The 25490-nt window shown below is 49.1% G+C and overlaps 11 protein-coding genes across 11 annotated transcripts; 4 read left to right on the top strand and 7 right to left on the bottom strand.

Moving 5' to 3' along the window:
• Positions 1 to 103: 103 nt before the first annotated feature.
• F5B22DRAFT_649649 (uncharacterized protein) lies at positions 104 to 1159 on the bottom strand (the record flags this gene model as incomplete). The annotated part of the gene is made up of 3 exons (XM_047979206.1): positions 104 to 566; positions 658 to 868; positions 976 to 1159. The coding sequence occupies 3 exons, from the start codon at positions 1157 to 1159 to the stop codon at positions 104 to 106; spliced, it is 858 nt and encodes a 285-aa protein (XP_047827720.1).
• A 767-nt stretch (positions 1160 to 1926) lies between these two features.
• F5B22DRAFT_649648 (uncharacterized protein) lies at positions 1927 to 3227 on the top strand (the record flags this gene model as incomplete). The annotated part of the gene is made up of 4 exons (XM_047979205.1): positions 1927 to 2679; positions 2795 to 2868; positions 2951 to 3123; positions 3187 to 3227. The coding sequence occupies 4 exons, from the start codon at positions 1927 to 1929 to the stop codon at positions 3225 to 3227; spliced, it is 1041 nt and encodes a 346-aa protein (XP_047827719.1).
• Positions 3228 to 3788: 561 nt separating this feature from the next.
• Positions 3789 to 5824, bottom strand: F5B22DRAFT_382148 (HET-domain-containing protein). Its single transcript, XM_047971290.1, has 2 exons — positions 4873 to 5824; positions 3789 to 4816 (listed from the first exon to the last, which is right to left on the bottom strand). The coding sequence occupies exons 1-2, from the start codon at positions 5523 to 5525 to the stop codon at positions 3892 to 3894; spliced, it is 1578 nt and encodes a 525-aa protein (XP_047827718.1). The 5' UTR covers positions 5526 to 5824; the 3' UTR covers positions 3789 to 3891.
• Positions 5825 to 6467: 643 nt separating this feature from the next.
• F5B22DRAFT_649646 (FAD dependent oxidoreductase) lies at positions 6468 to 7730 on the bottom strand (the record flags this gene model as incomplete). Its single annotated transcript, XM_047979204.1, has 2 exons — positions 6468 to 7621; positions 7691 to 7730. 2 exons carry the CDS (start codon positions 7728 to 7730, stop codon positions 6468 to 6470), a joined length of 1194 nt encoding a protein of 397 aa, XP_047827717.1.
• Positions 7731 to 14782: 7052 nt separating this feature from the next.
• On the bottom strand, positions 14783 to 15177 carry F5B22DRAFT_619436 (uncharacterized protein). The gene has a single exon (XM_047975780.1). It carries the CDS (start codon positions 15084 to 15086, stop codon positions 14832 to 14834), a length of 255 nt encoding a protein of 84 aa, XP_047827716.1. The 5' UTR covers positions 15087 to 15177; the 3' UTR covers positions 14783 to 14831.
• Positions 15178 to 15706: 529 nt separating this feature from the next.
• F5B22DRAFT_649644 (uncharacterized protein) lies at positions 15707 to 16437 on the bottom strand (the record flags this gene model as incomplete). Its single annotated transcript, XM_047979203.1, has 2 exons — positions 15707 to 15897; positions 15957 to 16437. The coding sequence occupies 2 exons, from the start codon at positions 16435 to 16437 to the stop codon at positions 15707 to 15709; spliced, it is 672 nt and encodes a 223-aa protein (XP_047827715.1).
• A 633-nt stretch (positions 16438 to 17070) lies between these two features.
• Positions 17071 to 18966, bottom strand: F5B22DRAFT_381935 (uncharacterized protein). The gene is made up of 3 exons (XM_047971289.1): positions 18904 to 18966; positions 18238 to 18840; positions 17071 to 18170 (listed from the first exon to the last, which is right to left on the bottom strand). The coding sequence occupies exons 2-3, from the start codon at positions 18718 to 18720 to the stop codon at positions 17589 to 17591; spliced, it is 1065 nt and encodes a 354-aa protein (XP_047827714.1). The 5' UTR covers positions 18721 to 18840; positions 18904 to 18966; the 3' UTR covers positions 17071 to 17588.
• A 654-nt stretch (positions 18967 to 19620) lies between these two features.
• Positions 19621 to 20618, top strand: F5B22DRAFT_619433 (uncharacterized protein). The gene is made up of 3 exons (XM_047975779.1): positions 19621 to 19864; positions 19941 to 20126; positions 20236 to 20618. Exons 1-3 carry the CDS (start codon positions 19847 to 19849, stop codon positions 20377 to 20379), a joined length of 348 nt encoding a protein of 115 aa, XP_047827713.1. The 5' UTR covers positions 19621 to 19846; the 3' UTR covers positions 20380 to 20618.
• On the bottom strand, positions 20619 to 22208 carry F5B22DRAFT_619430 (putative transport protein). The gene has a single exon (XM_047975778.1). It carries the CDS (start codon positions 21673 to 21675, stop codon positions 20794 to 20796), a length of 882 nt encoding a protein of 293 aa, XP_047827712.1. The 5' UTR covers positions 21676 to 22208; the 3' UTR covers positions 20619 to 20793.
• Positions 22209 to 23728, top strand: F5B22DRAFT_619429 (uncharacterized protein). Its single transcript, XM_047975777.1, has 2 exons — positions 22209 to 23159; positions 23230 to 23728. The coding sequence occupies exons 1-2, from the start codon at positions 22786 to 22788 to the stop codon at positions 23573 to 23575; spliced, it is 720 nt and encodes a 239-aa protein (XP_047827711.1). The 5' UTR covers positions 22209 to 22785; the 3' UTR covers positions 23576 to 23728.
• A 54-nt stretch (positions 23729 to 23782) lies between these two features.
• F5B22DRAFT_619425 (protein-L-isoaspartate O-methyltransferase-domain-containing protein) lies at positions 23783 to 25261 on the top strand. The gene has a single exon (XM_047975776.1). It carries the CDS (start codon positions 24264 to 24266, stop codon positions 25080 to 25082), a length of 819 nt encoding a protein of 272 aa, XP_047827710.1. The 5' UTR covers positions 23783 to 24263; the 3' UTR covers positions 25083 to 25261.
• The last annotated feature ends 229 nt before the right edge of the window (positions 25262 to 25490 follow it).

Here is a 25490-nt window from a genome sequence, read left to right as displayed (position 1 = left end):
ACGAATCCCACCCCCGACACATCGAAAGAGGACCTACTCGGTAAACTGTTAGCGAGCTGATACAACAAGGACAGCTGAAATTATCATCCTTCTTTAAAATGACTTACTCTGCACCGCATTGCCAGCGTTGAGTAACGGAGAGCATATCCAATACAGGGTCGAAGCGGAAGGAGACTTTCGAGTTTGGTGTCGCGCCAGCGGCTGGAGTGCAAGCGCCATCAAAAACATTGTCCGTCGTCTTGTTCCCAGGCATGCAATCGAAAACTCCGCCATTGGCCATATTGCGCAGCTTGAACGATGGTCCAGAGTCCATAGCCGGAGGTATAGCGGGTTCACCAGGGGTAAGCATGTACTGCCGCTGCCAATTCTGAAGCTGCCAAGATTGGTACACTTTTGCGTTCTCTCCACACGTTGCGTTAGCCCCCAGGCGAGGCGCACTGGCGACTGTCTTGAACTGTAGACCTGGGCTCGTAGTCTTGGTCTTCAGGGCACAATGCGTGCTTTCGTCATCGGCGTTCTCACAGTCCAAATCGAGGTTGAAGGAACCTGTCGCCATAGAATCCGAGCTAGATGCCATTTTCCAATTAGCAAATTATACGCAATATGACCGCCTACTATTGCGGCTACCGGATAGGAGAAGGAGATACGAACACTAACCCATTCTTATCTGAGCACGCAAAGGTGTGTGAAATATACATGGTGCGAGTTTTCCAATCAAGCGCGAAGGCGACTGATGTGTCGAGCGTCGGTCCTGCAGCCGACCAGATACAGTCACTCCAGATTATGTCACCGTCCTTTGTCCATCCCGCCCAAGACTCTGGCCACTCTGCGACACATTCGAAGAAGGTGTTGGTAGTATCTGGAATGACTTCGACCTTGTCAGTCAGTTCTTCCGGTACGCAGAGCAGGCCAAGCCTATGGGTTGCCTTGCTCTGTTGAAATATGATGAGTTGAATGGGGCTGGAATGAACTCACTGCTAACAGCTACGACTGCCTTTGCGTCCGTGGTGCTCGGATCTGCACCGTCAAATCGCGCGTCACTGACGCGCCATCCATAGGGTGAAGAAGAATTCGGGCTACAGGCTCGATCAGCTCCTGCTGGTTCGCAAAAGAGCGCAGCTGCTCCAATGAGCGCGGCTTTTATCAATCCTTTCCCCATGGTGATAGGTGCTATGAAACTTCAACGTAGTCTTGGACGATTAGGACGGCGAGCTACGGTTCATATATAAGAATTTTAAACAGGCCCTATATCTGCCATAACCAACAGCTTTCAATTTGTGGTTACGGTCTTGGGTGTTCAATAAGAAGCTGTAGCTTTCGGGTATCCGGTTTCTTATCCTATTTGATTACTCACCAGCAAGAAGTGGTGAAGCTAACATATGAGGGTCTTGGCTTGTTAGTCAATAGCCCATCATCTAGATGTAGGTTTGGTCGCTTCCAAGATAATTAGTGAGCCATTCGGATGGGTCGCATACTAGAAAACCATCCCCCCAACAACTTCTCCGACGAGGAGCTTTTCCTATCTTTACCTTCTCCTCGTTCTGATTGCGACGCTTTAGATTTCCTCATATAGCGAAGCTGGCACTTAAGCGCCAAGCTCCCGCCTAAATTGCCTGCATTCACGTCCTCGCGTAGATGTACGAAACCACACAACGATTGGTATATTAAATAGCCGGATAGATAGATCTACGTTAGCCACTCAACCTAGCGAGATCCTCTGTCGGCAGTCCAAAATAATATATTTGTGAAGGACTCAATCATATGCCAGCTCGCTCATCGCGGCTCGCTCACTGCAGTGGGTTGGCTCGTAGTCTTAGGTATATTATAGGGATGATCACTATTATGTGATCGCAACTTATCTTAACCTTACTATCATGTCGCCCCTCGAATCACTCAAGTGGAAATTCAGTTAAACATCCGGTCACGATGCAATGGAAAGAGCTTGCCATCGGGCTCCTCGCCCTAGGCGCGGTAGCTCAGCAGATGATTCGCTTTAGCTGCTCTCAGCTGACAATAGAACGTTTGGATCCACTCGTCAACCCGGGCGTGGTGATGTCGCCTCACGTCCACCAAGTCGTAGGGGGCAACTCATTCCAGGCAGCCATGAAACCCGGGACACACGACCTTGTCTCTAATTCGACGTGCACATCATGCACTTTCTCGGAGGATTTCTCGAACTATTGGACCGCAGTGATGTACTTCCGGGCAAGGAACGGCACATATAAACGGGTGCCTCAGTTCGCCAACGTTGGGCTGCGAGCTGTGGGTGGTATCACGGTATACTATATACCGCCGTACGATGGCAAGACCAGCGTGACAGCGTTTAAGGAAGGGTTCCGTATGTTGGTTGGTGATGCCACGCTCGAGACGTCTAAGGGGATGCAACGCCAGCTTTGCCATCGGTGTTATACGACGCCTGATAACGCCGGAGTGGCTGGCATCTCCGGCGGTGCACCCTGCACGGGAGCTGACACGCAAAGCTTTCCGGCCAAGCCGTGTCCTGGAGGAATTCGGACGACGATTACATTTCCGACGTGCTGGGACGGCAAGAATGTGGACAGCCCCGACCACAAAAGTCATGTCGCATATCCGAAGACAGGTACTTTTGAGTCGGTAGGCGAGTGTCCGTCAACCCACCCTGTTAAGCTCCCTCAACTGATGTATGAGGTAATGTGGGATGTAAGTCTATTGATACTCGGCGAGCGTACCGACACTATTTAGCCTATCAACCCATTTACCCCTGGCGACAGGCGAAGAGGAACCAAAGTATCAGCCTGCTAACTGAAGTTTATAGACTAAACCCTTCAACGACCCAGATCTCTGGCCGGAAGATGGGTCTCAACCTTTCGTGTGGAGTACTGGCGACGGGTAAGTTGTTGCCCCTATGTCTAGGTCCCCCACAGAGACACCTACCATAATAGATCACTAATACTGCCACCTACACTTTTAGGAAGGGATACTCGCAGCACGGAGACTATCTGTTCGGGTGGAAGGGGGATTCGCTTCAGCGAGCGCTAGATGCGCGCTGTAATAATGGCATCTGCAAAGAACTGAAGACTCAGACCTCTGAGGAGGCAATGCGCTGTGTCAACTCGCAAACAGCTGTCGAGGATGTAGATGGGTGTAAGTACTCTTCTCATACATCATTTGATATCCATTCAGTAAGCGTTGCTGACGATTATATAGGGTTGGACCATATCCCGGGTATGCCTAACATGCGTTTGTAATCTGTGGAACAAGTAGATTATTTGGCTGAGGAGTCAGTAATTCGGGGTGAAGCAGAACCACCACCAACATATAGGGATTTCTAAGAAGCGAATTTAATTATAAACTTGTTGACATTAGTCTTAGCAGCATCACGAAAATTCATCAACAGGTTACTTTAGTGAAGATCCACTGGATTAGCTTAGCCTTCTGCGTCTTAAAATTTTTCAAACAACCAATCACCATTGCTGTTGCTGGCTTTCCCCTTCATCACCCTATACTTCTTACTAGATCCGCAGAGGAGTACACCAAAGAAGGCAAGATGAGGAACACGGTCCGAAAGCCTGTGCTGACTCATCATGCTCGGTCGTGGTGTTGCGGCGGCTCACCTTGTAGCCGCCGGGCCTCCGTTTTGCCATCAGGGTGTTAGCCTTACCGGTGCACCCTTTTAAGGGAAACGAAACCATCGAACCATAGAACATGAGTGGCACTGGTATGCTTCGTATTCGTCGCTCTATGCCATCGCCTGCAATGCTGTGCGATGCGATGGGCTCCTCGTCGCCGTGGTTGCCTATGGCCACCTCCTGATCAGAGCCGTCATGAGGCCCTGTACAGCCACAGGCTTAATGGCCCGAGACTCTTGTGATTTGCTTATCTGGTTACTTGCCGTTTTGAAACTGGAGTCTCTCAGTGAGGCCAAGAGCGAGACGATCCTGCCGGTACCCTGGGTCTTATAGCATGGGTACCGGGACCATTCCCAACTGTTAAGCTCTTGACCGTAAGTTTCAGTTGAGCTTCTCCGTCAAAGATTCCTCTCTCGAGATTGACTTCCAAAACAGGGTGCCTCGGCCTCCGACAATGAAACTTATGAATAAATGGTGTTAGAGCAGGCGCTTTATTCCATCCCTTTTCAATTCCCAATACTGAGCCCCATTGGTTGCTGGCATCAACAGTGATCGTGATTCCATCGCCCTGCGTCCCAATACTGCGGAGTGTGCACATGAAGACGGGTGGCTTTTTGGACTGTATCGGCCCTTCGAATGCGAAAAATTTCGCCTCCTCATTCCAGGAGGCTGTTGGCGGTGGCTTCAGCAGCTCCATAACGGAGCCATCGAAGATGAGTGACACGCCTGCGACTCGATTGTGGCTTGCATCTTCCATCACAACGTTCTGACGGACAAACAGTTTAATCAGAGATGTTTTCTCCTCGGGCAGATGGAACTGTGGCAATGCCAATTGGTCCGATTCGATGCGCCCGTATTGTTCTTTTCCCACGCTCTGGAGAAATATCCCTATTTTCATGTCTGGCTTCTTGTAAACCCCTCTTAAAAGGGCTATAAACTCACCAGGTCTCCCTTCTCTTGCAGTGAGTGGTAGGGAGTTGTGTATCCCTTTGTTCGTGATTTGATACGGGTCGTTGTTCGTGCCTCTTACCCACCCAATGTCACTACACTCTGCAAATTCAGACACCTCGCGGGCTAGGAGGCCTCGATAACTTGAAAACACCATCCTGGGGCTCACCCATGAAAAGATAGACAGATCGTCAGATTTCGTGAGGATCTCTTCTTGTAGGCGCAGAAACGCACGCCTCCCTTCACCATAAAGCATTGGCCTAATGACGCTATTAGTAGTGTGAAGTGATAAGCATTAATCGGCTTTGAACACTACATGTTAACGTCAAAGATTCCCATCAGACAGTATGCTTCATCCTCTCTTCTGGATGTCTGTCGACCCGCGGCCCAGCTCATTCGCTGTGCAACAGATGAGTTGGAACAGTCTCCGGATATGATGACACCTTGCGGGATGGCAGTTTTCTCCGTAATGGCCACGGCCAGCTCCACTTTCGTTCCAATATAGGACCAGCTGCGAGAATAGAATTTCAATGACTTAGGAGCAATTAGCTCCTGAAGCGTCCAGCCGCGGGTAAACCATCGCGAAGATTGGAATTCAGCTTTCCATGTGCGATCGCTCGTGTGAGTCGACGGTGTTGACACGTCGCTTAAGAAAGCGTAGCAGACCTGAGAGTTCTGATATAACAGATACATGGAATTAATCGCTTCTGAAAGCTCCGCGCTGCTGGATTTATCGATACAACAAGTGTCAACCCAAAAATACTCGAGGCCATCTTCGCGTGCTCTCTGAGCGGACGCTTTGATCTTCTGATAACCCTGCTTCTTAGCAGCATCATCAGGACGCTTCTTCATCTCTTTATAAGTTACCTCGTCCTGCCCCCAAGTGTGAGAGAGAATGGCATATTTGGGCATATCCCTATCATCAACAAAGGTATTAAAAGTAAGGTCGACGGAATGAAGGAAGCGCATTGTGAAATCCAATCGGATCTTGGGCTTTGGGATCGTGTATTCACATAAACAGTTGCCCAATAAATAAAGGTACCATGACACGGGCAAATCAATCACGTATCATTGGTACAATACGGTGGCTGGAATACGAGCGCATGATGAGACGTCCCAGGGCTGATCGTGTTACATTGGGCTGCTCAACTGAGCCCGGTCGTGAATCAAAAGTTCCAATCCAAAGGCAGGATGAGTCCAAAAGTATCCATCAGCTCATACTGTACCCATCTTATATTGAGTGATGGATACTTATGGGCTCATCCTTCGTACTTAGCTGTGAATGCACCAACTGCATACTCTTCTGCAGGATTGGGATCCTGGATCACGTTGGCGAATCAAAAAAAAAGAGGGTAACAAAGCGCGTCTTGTGAGCTGAGGTAAGCCCACCCACCCACCAACGAGCTGTTAGAAATAACCACTGCGCCAAAAGGTAGTTGTAGGTGCCCCCTTATTAAGGGCTATATTCTGACACGAGCCACCCCATCAATCAGCCAGCCCGATCCCATACAACTTTATAGAAACTAGATAAAGTTAACTAACTTAAGTAAAATATTAATTAATTAATAAAAATCAAAGTAATCTTAAAGTCTACTTTTTAAATAATAGTATTAAATATTTTAACTATAATTATTATAACTAGTTTTTATTAAATATTAATTAAAATAAACTAAGTGGCTTAATCTGGTGGCTTAAGACCATTGTGATTTACTTAACGCTATATATAGTAAGTTTATCGTCTTTAAAAAAAGAAAAACACTTTTAGCAGAGTCAAAATTGATATTGTATCTAGAAAGCGACACAATAAGATGGGCATATGTTGTAGATCAGTACTGCTATATCATGAAAATCTCTTCAAAGTTCCAGACCGAGTAACCAATCGGGAAACCCTTGTTTTCTCCAAGTGAACGACTAGACCACATCCCCGGGAGCCAGACTCGAGATATCCGCACTTTTAACGGCCCCGTCGAAAATTATCTCACTTACAATCTTCCCAGTTGATGGCGAGTTTTGTATTCCCCAGTTATCGTGACCAGTAGCTACGATAAGACCTGCGACTGTGGTAGCACCCAGGAGCGGCCCTACGGCACGGTCTCTTCCCTCAATTGTCACAACAGGTCTATAAGCAGCCTGCACAGCTATGAGCTTGCGGTTATGCAGAAGGCTAGACACATATTCGGCGGCGCGCCGAATCCGCGCGCAAACCTCCTTATCGACCTCGACTTGGTCGGAAGACGCCGGGAGGGGAGGCGCTTCAGCGTCCGTGCCAGCGGTGATGTAAACGGTGTTGTCAGGTCGTGGGTAGATCTTGACTCTGGGGAACCAAGAGCCCGGAATCTTATTGTTGAAGGATACTAGCTCGGGAAGCGTCTCGGTGCTCGGAACTTCGAGAAGCAGTGTATTGTTTCTCGCACCCCCTATGGGAAGCTTGGGGAGAACAGTCTTCGACCATGGACCTGCCGCCACAATGACATAGTCTGCGAGTAACTCATTGACAATTTCGGAGCCCTTCGCTGTGTAGAGAACGGACTGGACGGCTTTCCCATCATCAGAGTAGTTAATCTTGGTAACAGAGCCAAAGATGATCGTTGCGCCCTTAGCTTCCGCTTCTTGAGCCAATGTCTTGGTGTACCAATAGGGATGAAGCTGAGCAGAGCCTTCTGGGCCGTTCCCTCGCAGATTACATGCTGTCACGCGGCCCGCGTCTATGAGCTTAGGCACTGGCTCTGTCGTTTGCGCTTGAGTCTTGGATGATGGCGTTATAGTTGCTGGTGGATCTCTGCCAGGAGCATCGTCAAGGTCGATCTCGCAGTATACTGAGCGAACTCTGCGAAATCCGTAGCGATCAGCGCCGTTGTGCTCAGTAGCTAGCTCTGTGTGCAATTGCCAGCTCAACGTAGCGAGACAAGGAGGAGCGGCCCAATCTGCAACACTGGCATGAGCTTTACCAGAGGCGCCACCCGCAATTTCGGTAGCTTCGACAAGAGTGACCTGGTCTCTGCTACTATCGTAGAGGGCATGCCGGGTCAAGAAGTAAGCAGTGGCACATCCAACAGCCCCTCCACCTAGATATAGGAACCATTAGTCAAACGATAATGTGATCAGGCTGCTGCTCGGCTGTGTCATCGACGTACCTATGATGACTATGCGCTTCGCCTTTGGATGTTCAGACATAGTCAGGAAAAAAAGCAATCAATTGCCAGGCCTCACTGTTTCCTCGGTCAACGACATATCGTTCAAATCAGTCAGCAAAATATAGTGTGCGACAAAGGAAAGAAGAAGAGAGCGTAACATGCCCAGGTTATTTTAAGTATTGGCTGCAGCCTACCTTGACATCCAATTCGTATTCGCGCCAAGACCAGAATCACTCAGAACAAATGCATGGACCAATATGAGAATACCTATGTCAGTGGCTTTCGAACCCTTGTCGGCAGCCGCGTGTTTAAGACGCCCCCCAAGTTTGTGCTGTTTTACCCCGCTTTCTATTACCAGCCCGAAATTGGACGCCCTGAAGATGTACAAGCAGGTCGAATTCAGGATATCGCGGGTCTCATGGAGTCAGCCTGCTACCAAGACCCGATCCGTGCGGCTCAAACCCTTGACGTACCCGCTGCCTTGAGCTTCAAGAGAAGACCAAACGACTATCAAGGCTGTCACGATGGTAAGCACATAAAAACCCTAAGCCTCCTATTCGCTATGGAATACATATAAGTACTAAGAAGCTGACAACCCTACTCAAAGTCCTCAACGCAGTTTCAGGTAGACCTCCAACTAGAGATACTCTGCGACGCGACATCTGGCCTTAACAATGAAGAGAATCCGACCGAACAAATCGAGTGAGCTCGGTGCATGCTGCTATACCCTAAATCATTTCTGATTATAATATTTACAGTATCGTAGCTGTTCCGGGAATCGGACTTGCGGCCAAGGACCCATGGCGTGATGGCGAAGTTAACTGGCTCAAGGATGACACGATGCTGCGTTATTGGCTTCCCAATGCTCGTATCATGCATGCTTCTTACGATTGGGAAGGTTTCGGTCAAGACAGACCAATCCAACACTTGCTCCCTCTGTTGGCAAGAGAGCTTGTGCGAGCCTCTACGGCCAAGCGCCGCACATGTCCCAAGCGACCCCTCATCTTCATTGGGCATTCTCTAGGTGGGCTCATTGTCAAACAGGTGGGTTCGACTCGTGTTTTTAAGGGCCTCGCGAATCTATGACGGGCCCTACATCCAGAAACAACAACTGACGAGTCACTCAGGCTGCTCTGCTTTCTGAACTTCCCCATGACGAGTACCAGCTACTGAGGAAGTCGCTTGTTGGCATTGCTTTGTTTGGAACTCCCCATAGAGCTACATCATTGAAATCCTTGGAAGCCGTCAGTCTTGACACTTCTCTTGATGACCCACGATCAGTAGTACAGAAAGAACCCTCCTCGTTTACCACCTTATCCTGGGACTTTGCTCGTGTTGCAATCGTTCACCATATCCCAGTGTGCTGTTTTTTCGAACAACCTGCAGAAGGTAAAGCTTTGGTGGATGAGCAATTCAGTACAATTCCCGGCTTCAAGAACACAGCTCTCACTACAGATCACCTCCATCTCTGCAAGTATGCAGAACCCGACGATTACAACTACAAGTTGGTACGGGACGAACTTATTGCCTTCGTGCAGGGAAGTGCCGATTGTTTGGCCAGACGCAAGGACTGTGAGCGTGACCTGTGCTGCTATTATATGTACCTAAGTGACTGATCTGCCCTCGTTAGTCTCTTCCGAAAAGATAAATGCATCCCTCAAGGCTCTATTAGCGACAGATCCTGCAGATGATGTAGACATGATCGAGCACAACAAAGGTCCACTGCTGCAAGGATCCGGTACCTGGCTGCAGGCCGACCCAAACTTCAATGAATGGCTTACTTGCAAGAAGGGCCGTGTGTTCTGGCTCCACGGGAACCATGGAAAAGGGAAGACAATGCTCTCACTTTCGGTTCTTAAGGACATCACTGAAGAAATCAAGGCCAGTGGCTCGGGCCCTAGTGTTCTCGTAGCCCAGTTTTTCTGCGACAACAAGAGTAACGAACGCAACAACTTGGTCGCTGTCCTACGCAGCTTAGTGTACCAGCTTCTTCAGAGCCGTCCAGACCTGTCCGCTTACTTCAAGGGTTTGTTGAACAGCGAGGGAGAGCAGTTACTCAGGTCACCTACTGCTCTGCCTTCACTGTGGCGCATTCTGAGAGACTTATTCGCCAATCCCAGTGTACATCGAGTCTACATCATTATTGACGGTCTTGATGAGTTGGACGAAGAGTCTATTGGTGAGCTCTTGAAGTATTTGGATCCTTATCTCGATTCCGAGCAGCTTGGTGCGAAGGATCAGCCGAGATCTGAGGTCAAATGGTTCCTTTCCAGCCGAAATATCCCCGCCATTACTGAAACCCTGGAGCAAACGCTCAGCGTCAGCCTGGAAGAGAATGCGAAACAAGTACGAAATGCAGTATCGGACTTCATCGACGCGCGGGTGGACGACCTGAAGGAGGAAAAGGGTTACAACACAAGCCTTGCGAGTCTGGTTTCAAACACACTGAAGGAAATGTCTGAAGGCGCTTTCCTTTACGTCTCAATGGCCTGCGGTGCACTAGCCAGACCCAATGTTCGCCTCTTTGACACCGATCAGGTGTTGCAAACACTACCAAAAGGCTTGGGCCCTCTGTACGACCGGATCCTGCAGCAGACTCGCACAGGACCGAAAAACCATGTGCAGTACGCTACAAGGATCCTCAGAACGATGGCTCTTGCTCTGCGCCCTTTGAGCCTACAAGAGCTCGCGTCGCTGGCGCAACTTCCGGAGGACCATCATTCTGATGAGAATATTCTCCTTGAGTATACCGCTCTTGGTGGCTCCTTCATCACTGTACGACAAAACACGGTGCATTTCGTCCACGAATCGGTAAAGGAGTATCTTCTGTCAATTGACGACCTGTTCCCCCTTCCCTTTGGTGAGTATCAGGCGCAACTTGCAAGACTTTTCCTGAAGCTGTTTCTTGAGCCCAGCTCTTCAGGGGACGGAGTGGACGAAGGAAAATTTAGGGTAGACGAAGCGAAGTCCATCTTGGATTACCCACGCCTCTTCTGGGTTGATCATGCAAGACAAGCTGGATCTTTGCTAGACTGGTCTCAATACCTGTCCACCCCTTTCTTGAGATCAAGTTCATCAGCCCAGAAACAATGGCTCGACATCTACTGGAACCCCGTCAATGCCGACTGGCTGATACGGCCGGAAGATTTCACTCCCCTCCACTTTGCCGCCTATGAAGGTATCAGCAGCTTGATACGACAGCTGGTGGAACGTGGTGATGATATAAATGCAAAAGACTCCACCGGATATACTCCACTTATGTGGGCAGCAAGAAACGGCTTCCCGGACGCTGTAGAACAGCTTCTTAGCTTGGAAGCAGACCAGAAGATCCGGAATTCCAGTGGCTTAACAGCAGTGTTTTTGGCTTCAATCAACGGCAACTATCGATCGTTGGAGAAGCTCGTTCGTGAAGGAGGACAAGTCAACATTCGTGACCAGTCGGACTGCACGCCGGCTCACTATGCGGCAGTCAATGGACACCCGAAGACACTGGGTATCCTCCTCGACGCTGGAGCCGACATTGAGGCTATCTACTCAAGTCGAACACCACTCCAAAGGGCATCATACAGCGGTGAGGTCTCTGTTGTCAAAGTATTGCTTGAGCACAACGCAGATTCCAAAGTCCAAGATAAGGAAGGTCGCACGCTACTCCACCTCGCTGTTCGAAGCAACCAATTGGATATGCTAGACTTTTGGCTCAACAACTCAAGCGACCTTGAGACGCAAGATCGTCAATCATGGACTCCTCTAATGCATGCAGCTTCATTCGGTAATAACAGAGCAGCTGTTCATTTGATCAAGAACGGGGTAAACATCGAGGCAAAGACGAGAGAAGGCCACACGGCCTTGTCAATTGCGACACTAAATGGCCGAGTCGCCATTGTCAACTCTCTTCTAGATGCCGGTGCCGATCCTGAAGTCGGTTCCGATACAGACGAAACACCTTTGCAGCAGGTAGCGTGGCTTGGCAATGCCACCATATGCCAACTTCTGCTCGAAGCTGGTGCAGACCCCAATGCTCAAACCAGCATGATGTGGACACCACTACACCAGGCGGCATCGAATGGCCATCAGATCGCTGCAAAGCTCCTCCTCCAATACGGAGCAGATCCGAACGCCGTTGACATGGATGATCATACTCCATCAGCACTTGCTCTGGAAAATAATCATATTGCCCTAGCAACCTATCTCAAGAATCGAGAGGTTATTGGTGGCGGACAAGACCTGGACATTCCGATTCGCACCTCGCAGCGTGATCCACTGGACCCAGCCCTGTGTGAATTATTAAAGATTTCTCCCGAGTGCGGGTATGAAGAGCTTCACGGAAACGAAGGGTTTTCGAGACCGTCAAAGGTCACTGCTCTTGTCAATGGCAAAGCCATTCACTATTTCGTCAAGTCAGGGCCAAATGAAGACATGTTCGCATGTGAGTATGATAGTTACAGCTAATTACCTTCCAAAACCTTCCTTGCTAATAAGTTGTCTTCGCAACCACAGCCGAGCATGAGGCTCTACGCGAGCTTGGTGAGACTGTGCCGAATCTTACGCCCTACAGTCTCGGTTTTGGCAAATATACCAACAATGACTCAAGATACTTCCTGTTGATGGAGTGGTTGGAAATGCTTGGCAGTAATGCCACCACAGCACAGGATAGTCCCGCACTTTCACTACCACAGAAATTGGCCAAGCTTCACAGCACTCCGGCCCGCACACCGCCCGGCTATCGTGATCCCCAATTCGGCTGGCACCGTTCCACCTACTGCGGAATGACCAAACAGAACAACGCTTTTCGCGCCTCCTGGGACAAGTTCTATAGAGAGAACAGGCTCCTTACGGTCTTGCGTCAAATAGAGGACAGACACGGATCTAACGAGGAACTCGGAGCTGCAATGGAGCCGATTACCGACATAGTTGTGCCCCGCTTACTGAGAAACGGTCATCTAGGCGGCAGGCGTGGGATCCAGCCGGTACTGATTCACGGGGATCTCTGGCACGGGAATAAGGCATACGGCGCCAACCCGGCTTGGGAGAACCCAGAGTGGGTTCTGTTCGATCCGAGCTCATGCTACTGTCACTCCGAATATGAGATCGGCATCATGCGATGTTTCGGTGGCTTCTCCGCCACCTTCTACCACGAGTATCATCAATTACTTCCCAAAACTGAGCCGAAGCATGAATACGAAGATCGCATTGCCCTTTACCAGCTGTAAGTATCTTGACACAATGGCCTCCTGCGCGGATTGTTTATCGTTATAGAGCATTGCACTAATCGCCGTCCTTAGATATCATTATCTTAATCATTACCTTATGTTCCGAGGAGGAGCATACATGGACTCGGCGATGGATATCATCAAGAAGTTGACAGACAAATATGTTGCTTCTGAGGACTGAAAAAGATTGCGCAAAAGTTTCGGGAAGAAATGGCACTGGTTCTTCACTCAGTCATCAGTGCAGTGGCTATCTATACACTGCTATTCGTCTAGCGTTTATTTCGTTTTTTCTTTTCTCCTTTTCACCGGGTTTGAGATAGACTGCTTCTAAGTCGACCCTTGAGAACCATCGAGATAAGCATATACCTTGGGTCGATTGGTATCTTGAGCGTGGCTGGGACTGGTTATTCTCCGAAGTCGGGTTCGACGGGCCCGAGCCTCTCTTCATCTCGCTCCACGCCGAGTTCAACACCATCCAGATCGCCATTCATGATCCTAACATATACTATACCGACGTCTACGAGCTAGCCCGCAAGTGCTCCTCCCAGGGAGAGTTTCATAATGCTCTTCGTCAGCGACGAGACGATCGATACCAGGAATTGCACGTGGTTTGAGCCCGAACAACGGCGGTAAAGTTCGTCGGAAGACGCCGTTTCGCGTGCAGTCAAGCAAATCTTGATGAGGTAGGGGTATCGTTTAGCGACCTGGCCCGCAACTTCTCTTTTGACTCCATTCTGGCGCACTTTGCGTCCTGAATTCCAGGTGAAATGATCCTCCCCACGCCGGCCGTGCCTGAGTTGACAACTCCCCGCCAACCCACAGCACAGCTTAGCGCTCCAGCGACCGAACAGTCTTCCCAAGAAGACGGACAAGCATCAAGTCCCCCCTCTCCGCAGACCTTTCCCCTGAAAACGCAACCACCCGAAGACTCCCCCCCGAGACAGCGTGCAATCTATTTGACAAGGTCGCGTCGAGAAGCGACGGCCGAAGCGAGACAAAAAACCTCCCCCAAACGTGGGTACGCGGAGAAGCAGCCGGCTACGGTAGAAGGTTAAAAGTTATAAAGTTGGCCCCGAATGATGGCTTTAGCCCCTCTAATATGCTACCTTATATTGCAGATCACGGAAATAACACTAGAAGACAGAACGCGTTCTTGCTCCTGGGTTAAAGAAGCGCGAGCGAGTAAAACAAATCTGACTGGGTTCATTGTAGATGAGATGATACCCCACAGTTCGCAACAAACCAGACCCGGAGACAAAAGGATTATTGTCAGAACCATCACCCTGTCAATACTAAGGATGATCACCACTTTTGCGTGGCGGGCGGAATAGGCAGGAGGATGCTGCCTAGAGGCCATATTGTGTATATATACTGATTAAATCCCAACTTCAGATAGTTAGTTCTTCAATCCAGTCTCAATTCAAGAAAAGGACTCTTATTTTCTTCATATGACCCAACAGCTCTCGAGGCAACCGCTCGAAAAAACTTATGTAAACTCTGCCGTCCTTAAGACCAGCTGAAAGTAACATCACTAGGTAAGTCAAGACTTGAATCCCAGGTTGTAATATCGTCCCATTATCATATTGGTACACGGCCATGAGAGGATGGCACCTCCTTGGTTAAGATCAGTGTTCATATAAATTAATAAGTTAGCTCGTGATTGCATTTTCTCTAATTCTAAGTCACACTGTATTTAGAGAAGTATGCCTAGAAGGCTACGGGATTAGCCCCTTAATTCAGCCGTGGGAACAAGCTTGAATCTTGTGTGCTGGATATTGGCCCCTATTCCCAGGTGCTTCCCGCATAGGTCTCGCTGAGGTATCCCTCCTCGACGGACAGATATTTCTTGTCCCCTTTCGGGTCCTGGTGAATGTCATGATCCCACTCCGTATGTCCAGCTGGGCAGAGATCCCGAGCGCTCAGGACGTATACTACAACTGGGGTGGATCGTCACAGTCATCACCTACGACCAATATATCTAGTATTTGTATGATGAAGTAACTACGATTCCAGATGCAAATAGCTCTATCCAGTCCCGGATTGATGATAATGGGGATGTAGTTGATGGTTGGTTTTAATTGGCTCCAAATGTTTCCGTCGCAAGGAGAAACTAATCCTAAGAAAAGTAAAACAGCGCTTGTCTTGTTTAGTGCTGTCAGATACGCCCGACGGGGTTGAGGTAGCATTTTGTTGGTAGAATATTAGACGGTACATATATTTATATAAATAGTGACGACTCGGATTATGCTTACTTTTCTGCATCTTAAAGAGATTGTGTATAGGGGACATTAATGTTAATAAGATCTCTCCTAGCATATAATAAGAATACTGCTTCAATTATCTCAGCAATACAGTGTGTGCTGCGATAATGGCCTTAATCATTGATCTTGTCCAAGTTCGATTGTGAAATCAATATGTAAAGTAGTAGAATCTACCACTAGCACGGAGCACGAATTTAGAGTGCAAATAATATTAAACAGCTGGCTACTCATTATCCCTATCTAACCTCTCGAGCGCCTCTATATTGTTCCATATATAACGTAGCTTCGCTCTAAAAACCAGTCTGCGGGAAGATGTAAACCCCCAACAACAACAAAAGTCGGGCTACAAAGAAATTCGCTGTGTATAGCCCTAGCCTACATAGGTAGGCATAAATGCTTCTCAGAGACCCTCGTGTAACAACACGTATCAATATAGTACCCCGTCGTTGCAGTTTCTTAACAGGCGTTCCTGTTCAAGGGCTGCTAGATCTACATGTGGTTTGCTACAGGCCGCTCAACAGGTCCTATTGGTCATAGTTCTGTCCTTACACAGGATTCTTACCGGCGTCTTCGATGCTTCGGAGCCGGGCCTTGAGAACGTCGAACTGATCGTAACTATTAAGAGCTTCGAGAGCGTCGTGACTACCGAGAGTAAAAGCGAGCTGCTTACGAGCCATTTCAACATCTTCACGCGTCGGCTGTTCCAGGAGTTTCAGCAACTTGTTAACTTTCTCTACTATTGATTCATATGTTAGCGGCGATCAAGGTGGTAATTTGTCGAATCATTAGTCTTACATGGCATAATTAAAATATGACAAGGCGTCGCAGGGAAATCCGGAAAGTCCCCAGACTTGATGGTCTCGGGGATAGGAAGCCGCATGTCCATTAACTGACGATGCCGCTCCGCTTCGTGCTGGCCCGATTCCCAGGACTGGTCCAGTTCCTTGTAATAGGCTTCCATGGCTTGAAATTCAGGGGACTTGTAGATGTCATCTTTGACGTTGCCTTCATTGTTGTTCAGGAGTTGGATAATATTCTCAGGGGGGTTGGCATCGTCATTGGTGGGTTTGTTAAAGCTGTTTGCTGACCCTCCAACGCTGTCACGGGGACCTGCTCTCTTGTCATATTCGCGGCCCTGGTGAATACCGTTAAATAGTCCGTGGAAGTTCTTCTTGATAGTGTCGAGTTGTGAGGGCCTTGCAGATGAGGAAGGCTGGCCAACTGAATCGTCTTCATTGGGAACAGGGTTAGGGTGCTGCGAGTGTCGTAAAGCCATGATGATCACTCAAACAATCTATCGTTTAATAGTCATTAGTATTGTACCAGAGACACGAGCGATAAGGAAGATACGGGAGTTGGGGGTTGGGAATGAGAGGGGAAAAGATAGACAGGTGCACATTATATATATACCTCGATCTGGATCACTCAAAGACAGGTGCTATCTCAAAATGCAGTGCGTTCGCTAAGCCAAAGTCTGAACGAATTTCCTAGGAGATGAATCGTAGGAAGAAGAAGACATTCAAGGGGCTTCTGATACCATTTTATATATTGACATCCCTCACATCGCATCGGTAGCTTCCTCGGAGGGCGCGAAATCGGTCGCTCAGGCTAAGAACGTACAGTCCCTCCCTGACTTGATTGGCGTTTCAAGGAGTATATAGTTCGAACCTTAGTGAATGAGTTGTGTTTTTGATTGGTGAATTCTTACGCAGCAGGGTGGTTTGTTTGCCCATTGTTGGCATATATAGCATATTTACGCGGTAGGGAGCGTCTCCCGCAACTCTGAGCATTGCGGCTGACACCTCCTGTAGTGCTCATGTAAGGGGCGAAGGAAAGGAAAATATATCCAATCGAGTGTGAAAGTATGACATGAGATATGACAAGTATATACTATACGCATTAGAGGTAATGCAAGACTAACTGGGAGGAAGCAGCCGATGTGAGTAGATGAACTTAGAAGACTTGCTACATCTCATGCTGGCCGATGCGTGTCGCACTATAAATGAAGCGCAATCGATGAAGTCGAGCATATTGGACTCCTTACATAGCAAACGATGCAATGGACTCCTAGGCTTCGCACCAACAAAGAAGCAATACTAAATTGAAGATATCTTGTCCCTAGTTGCTGGGAGGCTCGCGCAGGGGTACCATGACAAACAAAACATGCGCAGGAGCAACAAACATACACAGGACCCTCGACGTATAGCAAGCAATGAGTTCAACGAGTTAATATATCTACTGCTGCAATATTCCCACCCCAACGCCAAGCTACAAAAGCCAGATTATGGGACCATGAACCCAGGTAAAAAATACCGTTGACAACAGGAGTGAAAGGGAACATTTTGGTTGGCTCCCCTTAGGAAATAACACGCTCATGTAGTAGTAACAATAGCATAGAAGTAACAGTGGTCGTCATTACGGACATGCCTATACAACCGTCTCAGGTCGCTCTCCTTCGGCAATGACAGGAATCCCCAGTCCTCTATCAGGACTCTGTAAGACGAGTTGCTCGTGCCTCCGCGCTCTAATGTAGTCGCTAATGGATCGAATGAGGATGAACCACCCCACAATCATCATCAGATAGGCTATCCATTCGCTGCTATCAATACCAGCCCATCCCGATCCATCACCATCACCGCCCTTGCCCACAGCATTAGGATCAAAGTCATGGCTGTTGGGATCGGGAGGCTGGGCGTATCCATCTCCAGAGCCTCCGCCCATGCTACCATCATCGGAGCCTGACCAAGCGAAGCCATATTGAATAATGGTAATGCCGAGTCCGGCAAGCGAGCCATTCTTGGCGGCGTGTGTCGAGTGTAGAAGGTACGTAAGAAGGAAACCGACAAATGGTTGGAATAAGGTACTAATCATGCCGTTCCATAAAAAGCTGAAGACAGAGCCGACAGGCATACCGTCAATGTAAACATCATCCGGGCCGCCAAACCCAGGGGCAAGTATCGTGGTCTCCCAATAAGGAGGCGCGGCATCAGCAGCAGCCTGCTCGTATGTCTGAGAGAGAATCAATGTTAGCAGAATTGTTCTAATTGTGAACAGTAAAGCAGTAAGGTGTACATACGGGAGGCGCTTCCTCTACAATCTTCTCACCCCTTTCGGGCCTCGCTGTCATATTGGAAAACACACCGTCCGACTGAATACCACCACCATAGACTCTCGAATTGGTCGTTGATTGCGCGCCAGTATTGATGGCACCGTGTGGCTGCGGTTGCGACTGATTCGGTCGGGATTGCTGTGTCTCGTTCTCTCGTGGAGCACTTTGGGCGGAAGAAGTAGCGGCGCTAGTTTGGGATACCGGGAAGGAGTTACCACGCACTAAGCGTTGTCTGTCATCAGGTTCATCATCGCTGTCGTCGGCATCGGCATCGAAAGCATCCGCGAGATCCGAGTTGACATTTTGTCTTCTTCTGTCGGTCGACGATGAGCGTGAGTGAAACGAAGGAGGTGGCGAGCTGGGTATCCTCTGTGGTCGGAGTGAAGAGGGGGTGGTAGGCGTTTCCGCATCATCATCTTGAGTATTGACCCGCTCGTAACGGCCCGCCATGGTGGTGCTCTGTGTACGCTGAGGCAGAAGGCACAAAGGTCAATCGATGGTGAAGTGTGGCGATGGATACGCGACGATGGAGGTAGCGCGTGGGGATTTCGAACGAGGCTCAATGAAGTGCTGGCTGACAATGAGAGATGGCGTGGCGAAGCGGATAACGGAGTATTAAACAGGCGTACTTGCCTGCGAGGACGAAGTTTAACAAGGTGTTGAAAGAAGCGAAAATGTCGACAGTAAAGAACGAAATCAATCAAAGATCAGTTATAGGAGAAGTAAGCTACAAAAGGAAGAGGATCATCGGGAGAATTGAGAAGGTTCGTGAAGAACGACAGCGACGGGAGATGGTGTTTCGCATGCGTTGGTATGGTAGGGGGCGGATTTGGGGGATCGCACCGAGTGTGGCACTGCTCGATCTAATCAGGCACACGAATGGGGATGACACTTCGGCCATCGGCAGGCACGGGGTCGACGGAGAGATACTTAGCTGGTACTTAAAGCACAGTGGGCTCCTTAGGGGGTCGAGTTCGCGATAGTGGGGGCTTGGCACACCGAGCATGCACTAAATGAGTCGCTTAGATAGGAATCTACTTGGGGGTGTGTGGACGGTGGAACAAGCATTGAATAGCATTGAATAGCATTGAATAGCAGCGAATAGCAGCGAATAGCAGCGAATAGCAGCGAATAGCAGCGAATAGCAGCGAATAGCAGCGAAAGGGAGCCACTCTGTAATTCTATCAGACACGGGACAAGTACCTCGTTAGTACCTTCTAGCTGACTCTCGGCCGCCAGCTGACAGGCAGCCATTACTGTACCAAGCGCGCAAAGGAACGGTGCAGAGTCTGATTGGATATGGCAAATGCAGGGAAAAGCACAGGGGACTAGATAGCAGGCTAGCGGCTTTTGGTTAGTGAGCCGCCTTCCTAGATAGGCGTCATGATGATTATTTTATCCAGCGCGGCATTACTGACGTCGTCCGGCCTTTAATTCATGTTAATGCGCCTACGAAGAGACAATCTGCGTAGCTAGCTGGCATCATTATTCGGGTTGCTGATGCGTACCTTTACGCAAACTACGTGAGCGGACTCTCTAGGCGAAAGAGTACACAAAACGCCTAATACAATCTACAATGTCTCGTCAAGCCCTCGTAAGTTGCAAACGTCGTGAGCGCCTCCAAGTATAGTGAGATGTATTTCGGCGTCGCTGACATGCACATTTGATAGCGCGGCCAGCACCATATCCTGCGAGCCCTCTCTCAATGGCCCAAGGATACCATTCGTCCCGAAATACAATTCCAGACTGTCCTACAAAAGCGCTTCGACCAACCCAAGCTAGCGCTCTCTGAGGAGGAGCAGTTGAGGCAAGCGAATGCCCTCTACTCGCTCCTCGACAACAGGTATAAAAAGAAGGTAGGTTTTGGTGTTGGGAGGTAGACATTTCTGTCAGGCTATGTAACCGGCGGACAGCATATTTTCTTTGAAAAAGGGACACCGCTGACAAGATTCTGTACCCTTCCAGTATCCCATTACCGGCTCGTTACTTCAACCCAAGAGCAACCCAACGTATTTTACCGATCTGCTGAAGGAGCTCGAAGAAGCGCCAACCCGGTCATACTTCGAGAGACTTTTGCTGAGGGTGAAGGGGCTTGTACGGTTACAGTAATGATCAAAACTAAAGACTTGAACTGGATAACGACTTTGTGTATGATATCTGTATGAAATGACATATGGCGCAATATTTTGGAAGAGGGAATTATCGGAGAATGACCGGCTGTTACTATTACTCTAGACAGCGCTACCAAGGCGACAAAATGGGAAATGGAAGAACTAGATACCCGTAATCTCCAGCTCTTGTATGAATTCGAAACACAATCTCCCGATCCACTTATAGTATAGTTGGACAGCTGTAGAATCGTCTATATCAAGTATACAGTCTAATGATACCGTGATGTATTCATTTATCCGTCTAGCATATATATACAGACCACGACACTGGCGCCTCTTTGCTGGGTATCTAGATGCACGCCCTGTTTTTCTTCGCCCCTGCCTTCCATGCCTTTCTGCATGGCTTCTTCCCCTATATATATTTCTTCTCAGGGTCCAAGCGATTCATAAGCTCCATGCTCTTCTCATACATGGAGAAAACAATGCCACCACTCAGCACAAGCCTGGCAAGTCTAGGTAACGCACCACTCCAGAACGTCAGCACGCCCTCGTGCTTGAAGATGAGCGCGGCGCAGCGAAAGCTGTTCCCATACACCGAGCGCGCCTCGATACTCTGCATGCGCGTCTTGATAGTGTCAAGCGGCTGCGTGACAGCTACCGTGATGGCACCAGCAACGCTACCTATCCCAAAGGTGGCGACTGAACCGAGCTTTTCGCCGGGCGCCGTGTACGATTCGGCGAGCTGCTTCAGCGAGGTGTAACTGCCGAAGCGGACGGCGCTATTGGCGCTCTGTCTGGCGGCAGTTGGTACCAAACCCTGGAAGAAGCCACGGATCCCGCGCTCGCGGGCAATGACGGGCACGGCGTGAATGAAACCCCTAAGGCGTGGGTTCGCGGACTTGCGGTCGTCGATCAGGGTTGTCTTGATAGATTCGGTGGGAGTGACAGCGAGCAGGGACTCAGTGACACCGGCACCAAACCCGGCGAGAACGTTGCGCGGCCCCGAAACGCGGCCGTTCTCGTCAGCTAGGAGGCGCTTGTACTGCTCAAAGGAGACGAAGCGTATCGCTGCCTTGGCTGAATTGCCGATAATGAGCGTTGTGCAGCCTGCGTACCACTGGGCGCCGAACGGTGGCCACGGCAGCTTGGCACCCGAGGCCAAATTCCGATTCAGCTGTGTGCGTGTCTTCGCGAATTCTGCCGGGTAGGTGATGGTGATCTCGATGGCGCCCGCCGTCGCGCCCGCGATAATTGACCGCAAGGGGCTTGGCTTTTCACGTTGTGGTTGTGACATGTTGTCCTGAGGCCTTCTTTTCCCTCCCTGGCCTTCCCGCCTGTATTTATTTAGGTCAAGGCTATCCAAGTAGACTCCACGACGCTTCCACGTGAGTCGTTACGAAAATATATCAATATGATCGTGCTGTCATGTGAGTCTGCTGACTCTAGGGGTTCTAAAGCTTGAGTCACTAATTGGCACTAAGACGCTGGAGTCCTTGTACTCCCCAGTCTGAGCGGTCTCTTCAGTGACGATTCACTTCTGATCCATGGGCACGGCTGCTGAGTGTTGGCTTATGATTGCCAGTTGCGACGGTCGACGGTGATACAAGCGCAGAGCTTGCTACTGGAACTTCGCTCTCCGGGAACGGAGCTGATGTTGTAGATTGCCGAGAATGTGGAAGTACCAAGGTACCTATTTGTCTGGCCGCGCCTATTCTGCTAGCTTTCAGCCTTATGTCATCGCCGCTATTTACACGCACTCTGCTACCTGGGTAGCTGGTTGGGCGAATTTCAGAGCAACGGGATGGTAGATTATTTCTATATGTATGCAGCCGAAATAGCCTGCCAGCGACCAACATTCTGCTTACATTAAAATCTGGGTATTAATTGCAATACACCACGGAGCTTTAGCGTATGGAGATCTGATTACCTCATCCCTGCATTACCATCCCACGAAGATCACCCAGAATACCATGCCTTGTCATCTCGGATGCATTCTAACAGACCAAGTCGTACTGCCTCCTGATTTGATTTGTACTGTGAACATGTAGCTCTTCAATCTCAGTATAGGTACTTAGTTATGCAAGAGATGTCTCGCGCCTTCCTCGTCGCATGCTAACGTTCAGTACAATAAACAATCACACTTGCCTATCCATCCGCAAACTAACACTCCCATAATGGACCCCATATCTGCCCATATATGACTCTGGGGTCTTTCTCCTTTTTCTTGCATCGTGACCAAATCTTGAAGACGAATATCAAAGCTCCTACCTTGGTTATTGATACCGGTGCATGACGGTTTTTAGATAGGGCAGAATCAATACTTCCGTATCTTTTCGGCAGAGCCTTCCACCTGTTTACATCAGCTCCAGTAGGCGTTACACTAACAAATCCTAAACCCAACGCCATGGAAGCTCATCCTTCAGCAATGAATTCAATGGACTGCGCAATATGCAGGCTCCCGCTCCGGGATCACGAGTCTTCCCTCAAGGTCCTAGGAGAACTCCCCTTTGATACGGTCAAAAGCATAATGAAACACCAATGGCGCAAAGACGTCACTAAAATAATTTACACGCATGCGCAGTACTACCATGATGAGTCGTTGGTCGATCTGTCGCTGTGCCAGAAACTCCAGCTGGAATACCTTGAAGAGGACCTCAAGAGTCATCGCACAAAGTACATCTTGCACTATCTCCACGCCGTCGTCGAGGCGTATCGGGACAAAGGGATCGGCGCTACGCAGGTGACGATGGAGGACGAGATTTTAGTTCGATCCAAGTTGTACGTTGCCTTCTTAATTGATCTTCTCGCTCGCCTCTCTGTGAAAAATCCGCTCAAAAACACAACCTAGCGCCTATAATAATGGCTTTGGCAGAGAAAAAGAAGCCCTGACTTACGACATCCCAGAAGACCTCGACATTGTCTTCAGAAAGGCGAAACCTTTTGAATGGAAAGGTACAATGACCTGGGATCAGTGCAAGAAGAACAGCATATACATGGCAGAGCAGATGTATGAGCAAGGTTGCGTCCGGGACGTTGTGGATCGTCAGCTCATCACGGTGATATCCATCATCCTTAGGCTAGATGACAAAACTTTTACGTTTGTCCCCAAGACGCCGGACCCAATGTGGTGCTGGAATCAATCCTTGGAACAGATTGAAGGTTTTCAGCATATGACCAAGTTGGACTTGTTTTAATGTAGCTTTCTATCATAATTTTCAGAATTGGTAAAAATGAAAGACTTGATAGACGGTTAACAGTCTATTTCACTGGTGATGCCAATTGACAGGCAAACTAGATTGGACAAGTGAACTTTGTTACATCGCATTGTAACTAAAATGAGGAATAAGGAGATCAAATTGAAATAGTTAGAGAAGATAAAAGATAGTCATCTAACAGGTAATCTCTACTTAAGTATGAAGTGCCTATGACGAAAGCTTAGGGTCGTTCCCCAACAGCTTACCAATCCCGCCACTGCCGCAGTATGCGAGTACCTTAGGTAACTATCTAGAGGTACGGAGGTAAGCTCTCATTTACCTCTAATTCACCTAATCCCCCGTAGCTCGTCAATGATAATCCTTCTGTGTTTTTACCTATGAATCATCAATGAAATGCGAATGAGTTAGCTACAAATACTCTGCCTATTGCACAAATTGTCTTTTACTTTGGCACCTAAAATTCGCAGAACTAACCAGCTTCAATTACCCCGGATTCGATCACCCCCGCATCGGCGGACCCTCTCTGGACGTTTAGCGGGTTCATATACATCACGACCGTCGCAGTCCGATCGCATTGCAGGTCTTACAAAGTTTAAAGTCCCAACCAATCTTCCGTCATCTCCCACCCAAGCTGTATAGAGTACCATCGTTTTCAACGTTTTCTATAATGGCTTGGCGTAGCTCGGGTAGATGTAACAAGTCTCTAGTTGAGAACTTGTGGACTAACGGGATGATCAAATCGGATCCGGTAAAAGATGCCTTCCTAGCAGTGGATCGCGCGCACTACGCGCCGTCATCACCATACGAGGACTCGCCGCAGGGAATTGGACACAGGGCGACGATCAGCGCGCCGCACATGCACGCCAATGCCGCGGAGTCTTTACTTCCTTATCTTCTTCCGTCTAAAAGCGCTACTAGACGACCGCGCCGTGTTCTAGACATCGGCAGCGGAAGCGGGTATCTGACACACATATTCGCAGAACTCGCCGGTGGCAATGCCGTCGTCGTCGGCGTGGAACACATCGCTGCATTGCGGGATCTCGGAGAGTCGAATATGCGGAAGTCGCCTGAGGGGAGGGAGTTGCTGGCCAGTGGACGGGTCCGGTTCCGTGTGGGCGATGGACGGAAGGGGTGGGTCGAGCCCGAGACGCTGAGTACATCCTCAATGTCCCCATCTGCCGCTGAAGCTATTGAGGCTGGTAAGGCTGTGGACGGGAAGGACGCGCATGGAAGGAATGTGGGGGGCGCGGCGGATGAGAGTGATGCACAGGGCTGGGATGCCATTCATGTTGGTGCAGCGGCCGCTGAGCTACATGAAGACCTTGTGAAACAGCTGCGGAAACCAGGTCGTATGTTCATCCCTGTTGAGGATGAGGGTGGTATGCAGTATATCTGGGTGGTGGATAAAGATGTGGACGGAAACATTGAGAAAAAGAGACTATATGGGGTGCGGTATGTGCCTTTGACAGATGCGCCCAGAAAATAATTAAAGGCGTTTCGATCTTGACGCAAGGCAGCCGTAAGGAATATGGATTATTTGGTCTGTTATGATACCTTGATAAATTACGATGACTTACCAGTATCCCATCGTGACAGGCCTACTGAGGGGAGTTATGGATACTGTGAAGAGTGATTAATTGAATACAAAATATGGATTGAACACAATATGCGATGGCAAGGTATCACAACAAGTTACCGTCATCTTATCCAACGCGTGTACGTGACCCAGCTACTATTGTCGTCCTTTGATGTGTTTAGGCATTGTAGCTTAGTCTATTTCCGTTGAAACTCCACCAAAACGCCATACGTTACTCACCTGGCCCAGAAGCCGTTATCTACGATAGCATCATGAGTCGATTGCCATGGAGGCCAAAACAACTCACATTTTCTTTCT

Source organism: Xylaria bambusicola, assembly GCF_022495145.1.
Source record: "Xylaria bambusicola strain CBS 139988 unplaced genomic scaffold F5B22scaffold_45, whole genome shotgun sequence".
In the NCBI taxonomy this organism is placed as follows: domain Eukaryota; kingdom Fungi; phylum Ascomycota; class Sordariomycetes; order Xylariales; family Xylariaceae; genus Xylaria; species Xylaria bambusicola.
Note: the sequence above shows the minus strand (reverse complement) of the source record. Positions and strands in the feature narration are given on the sequence as shown.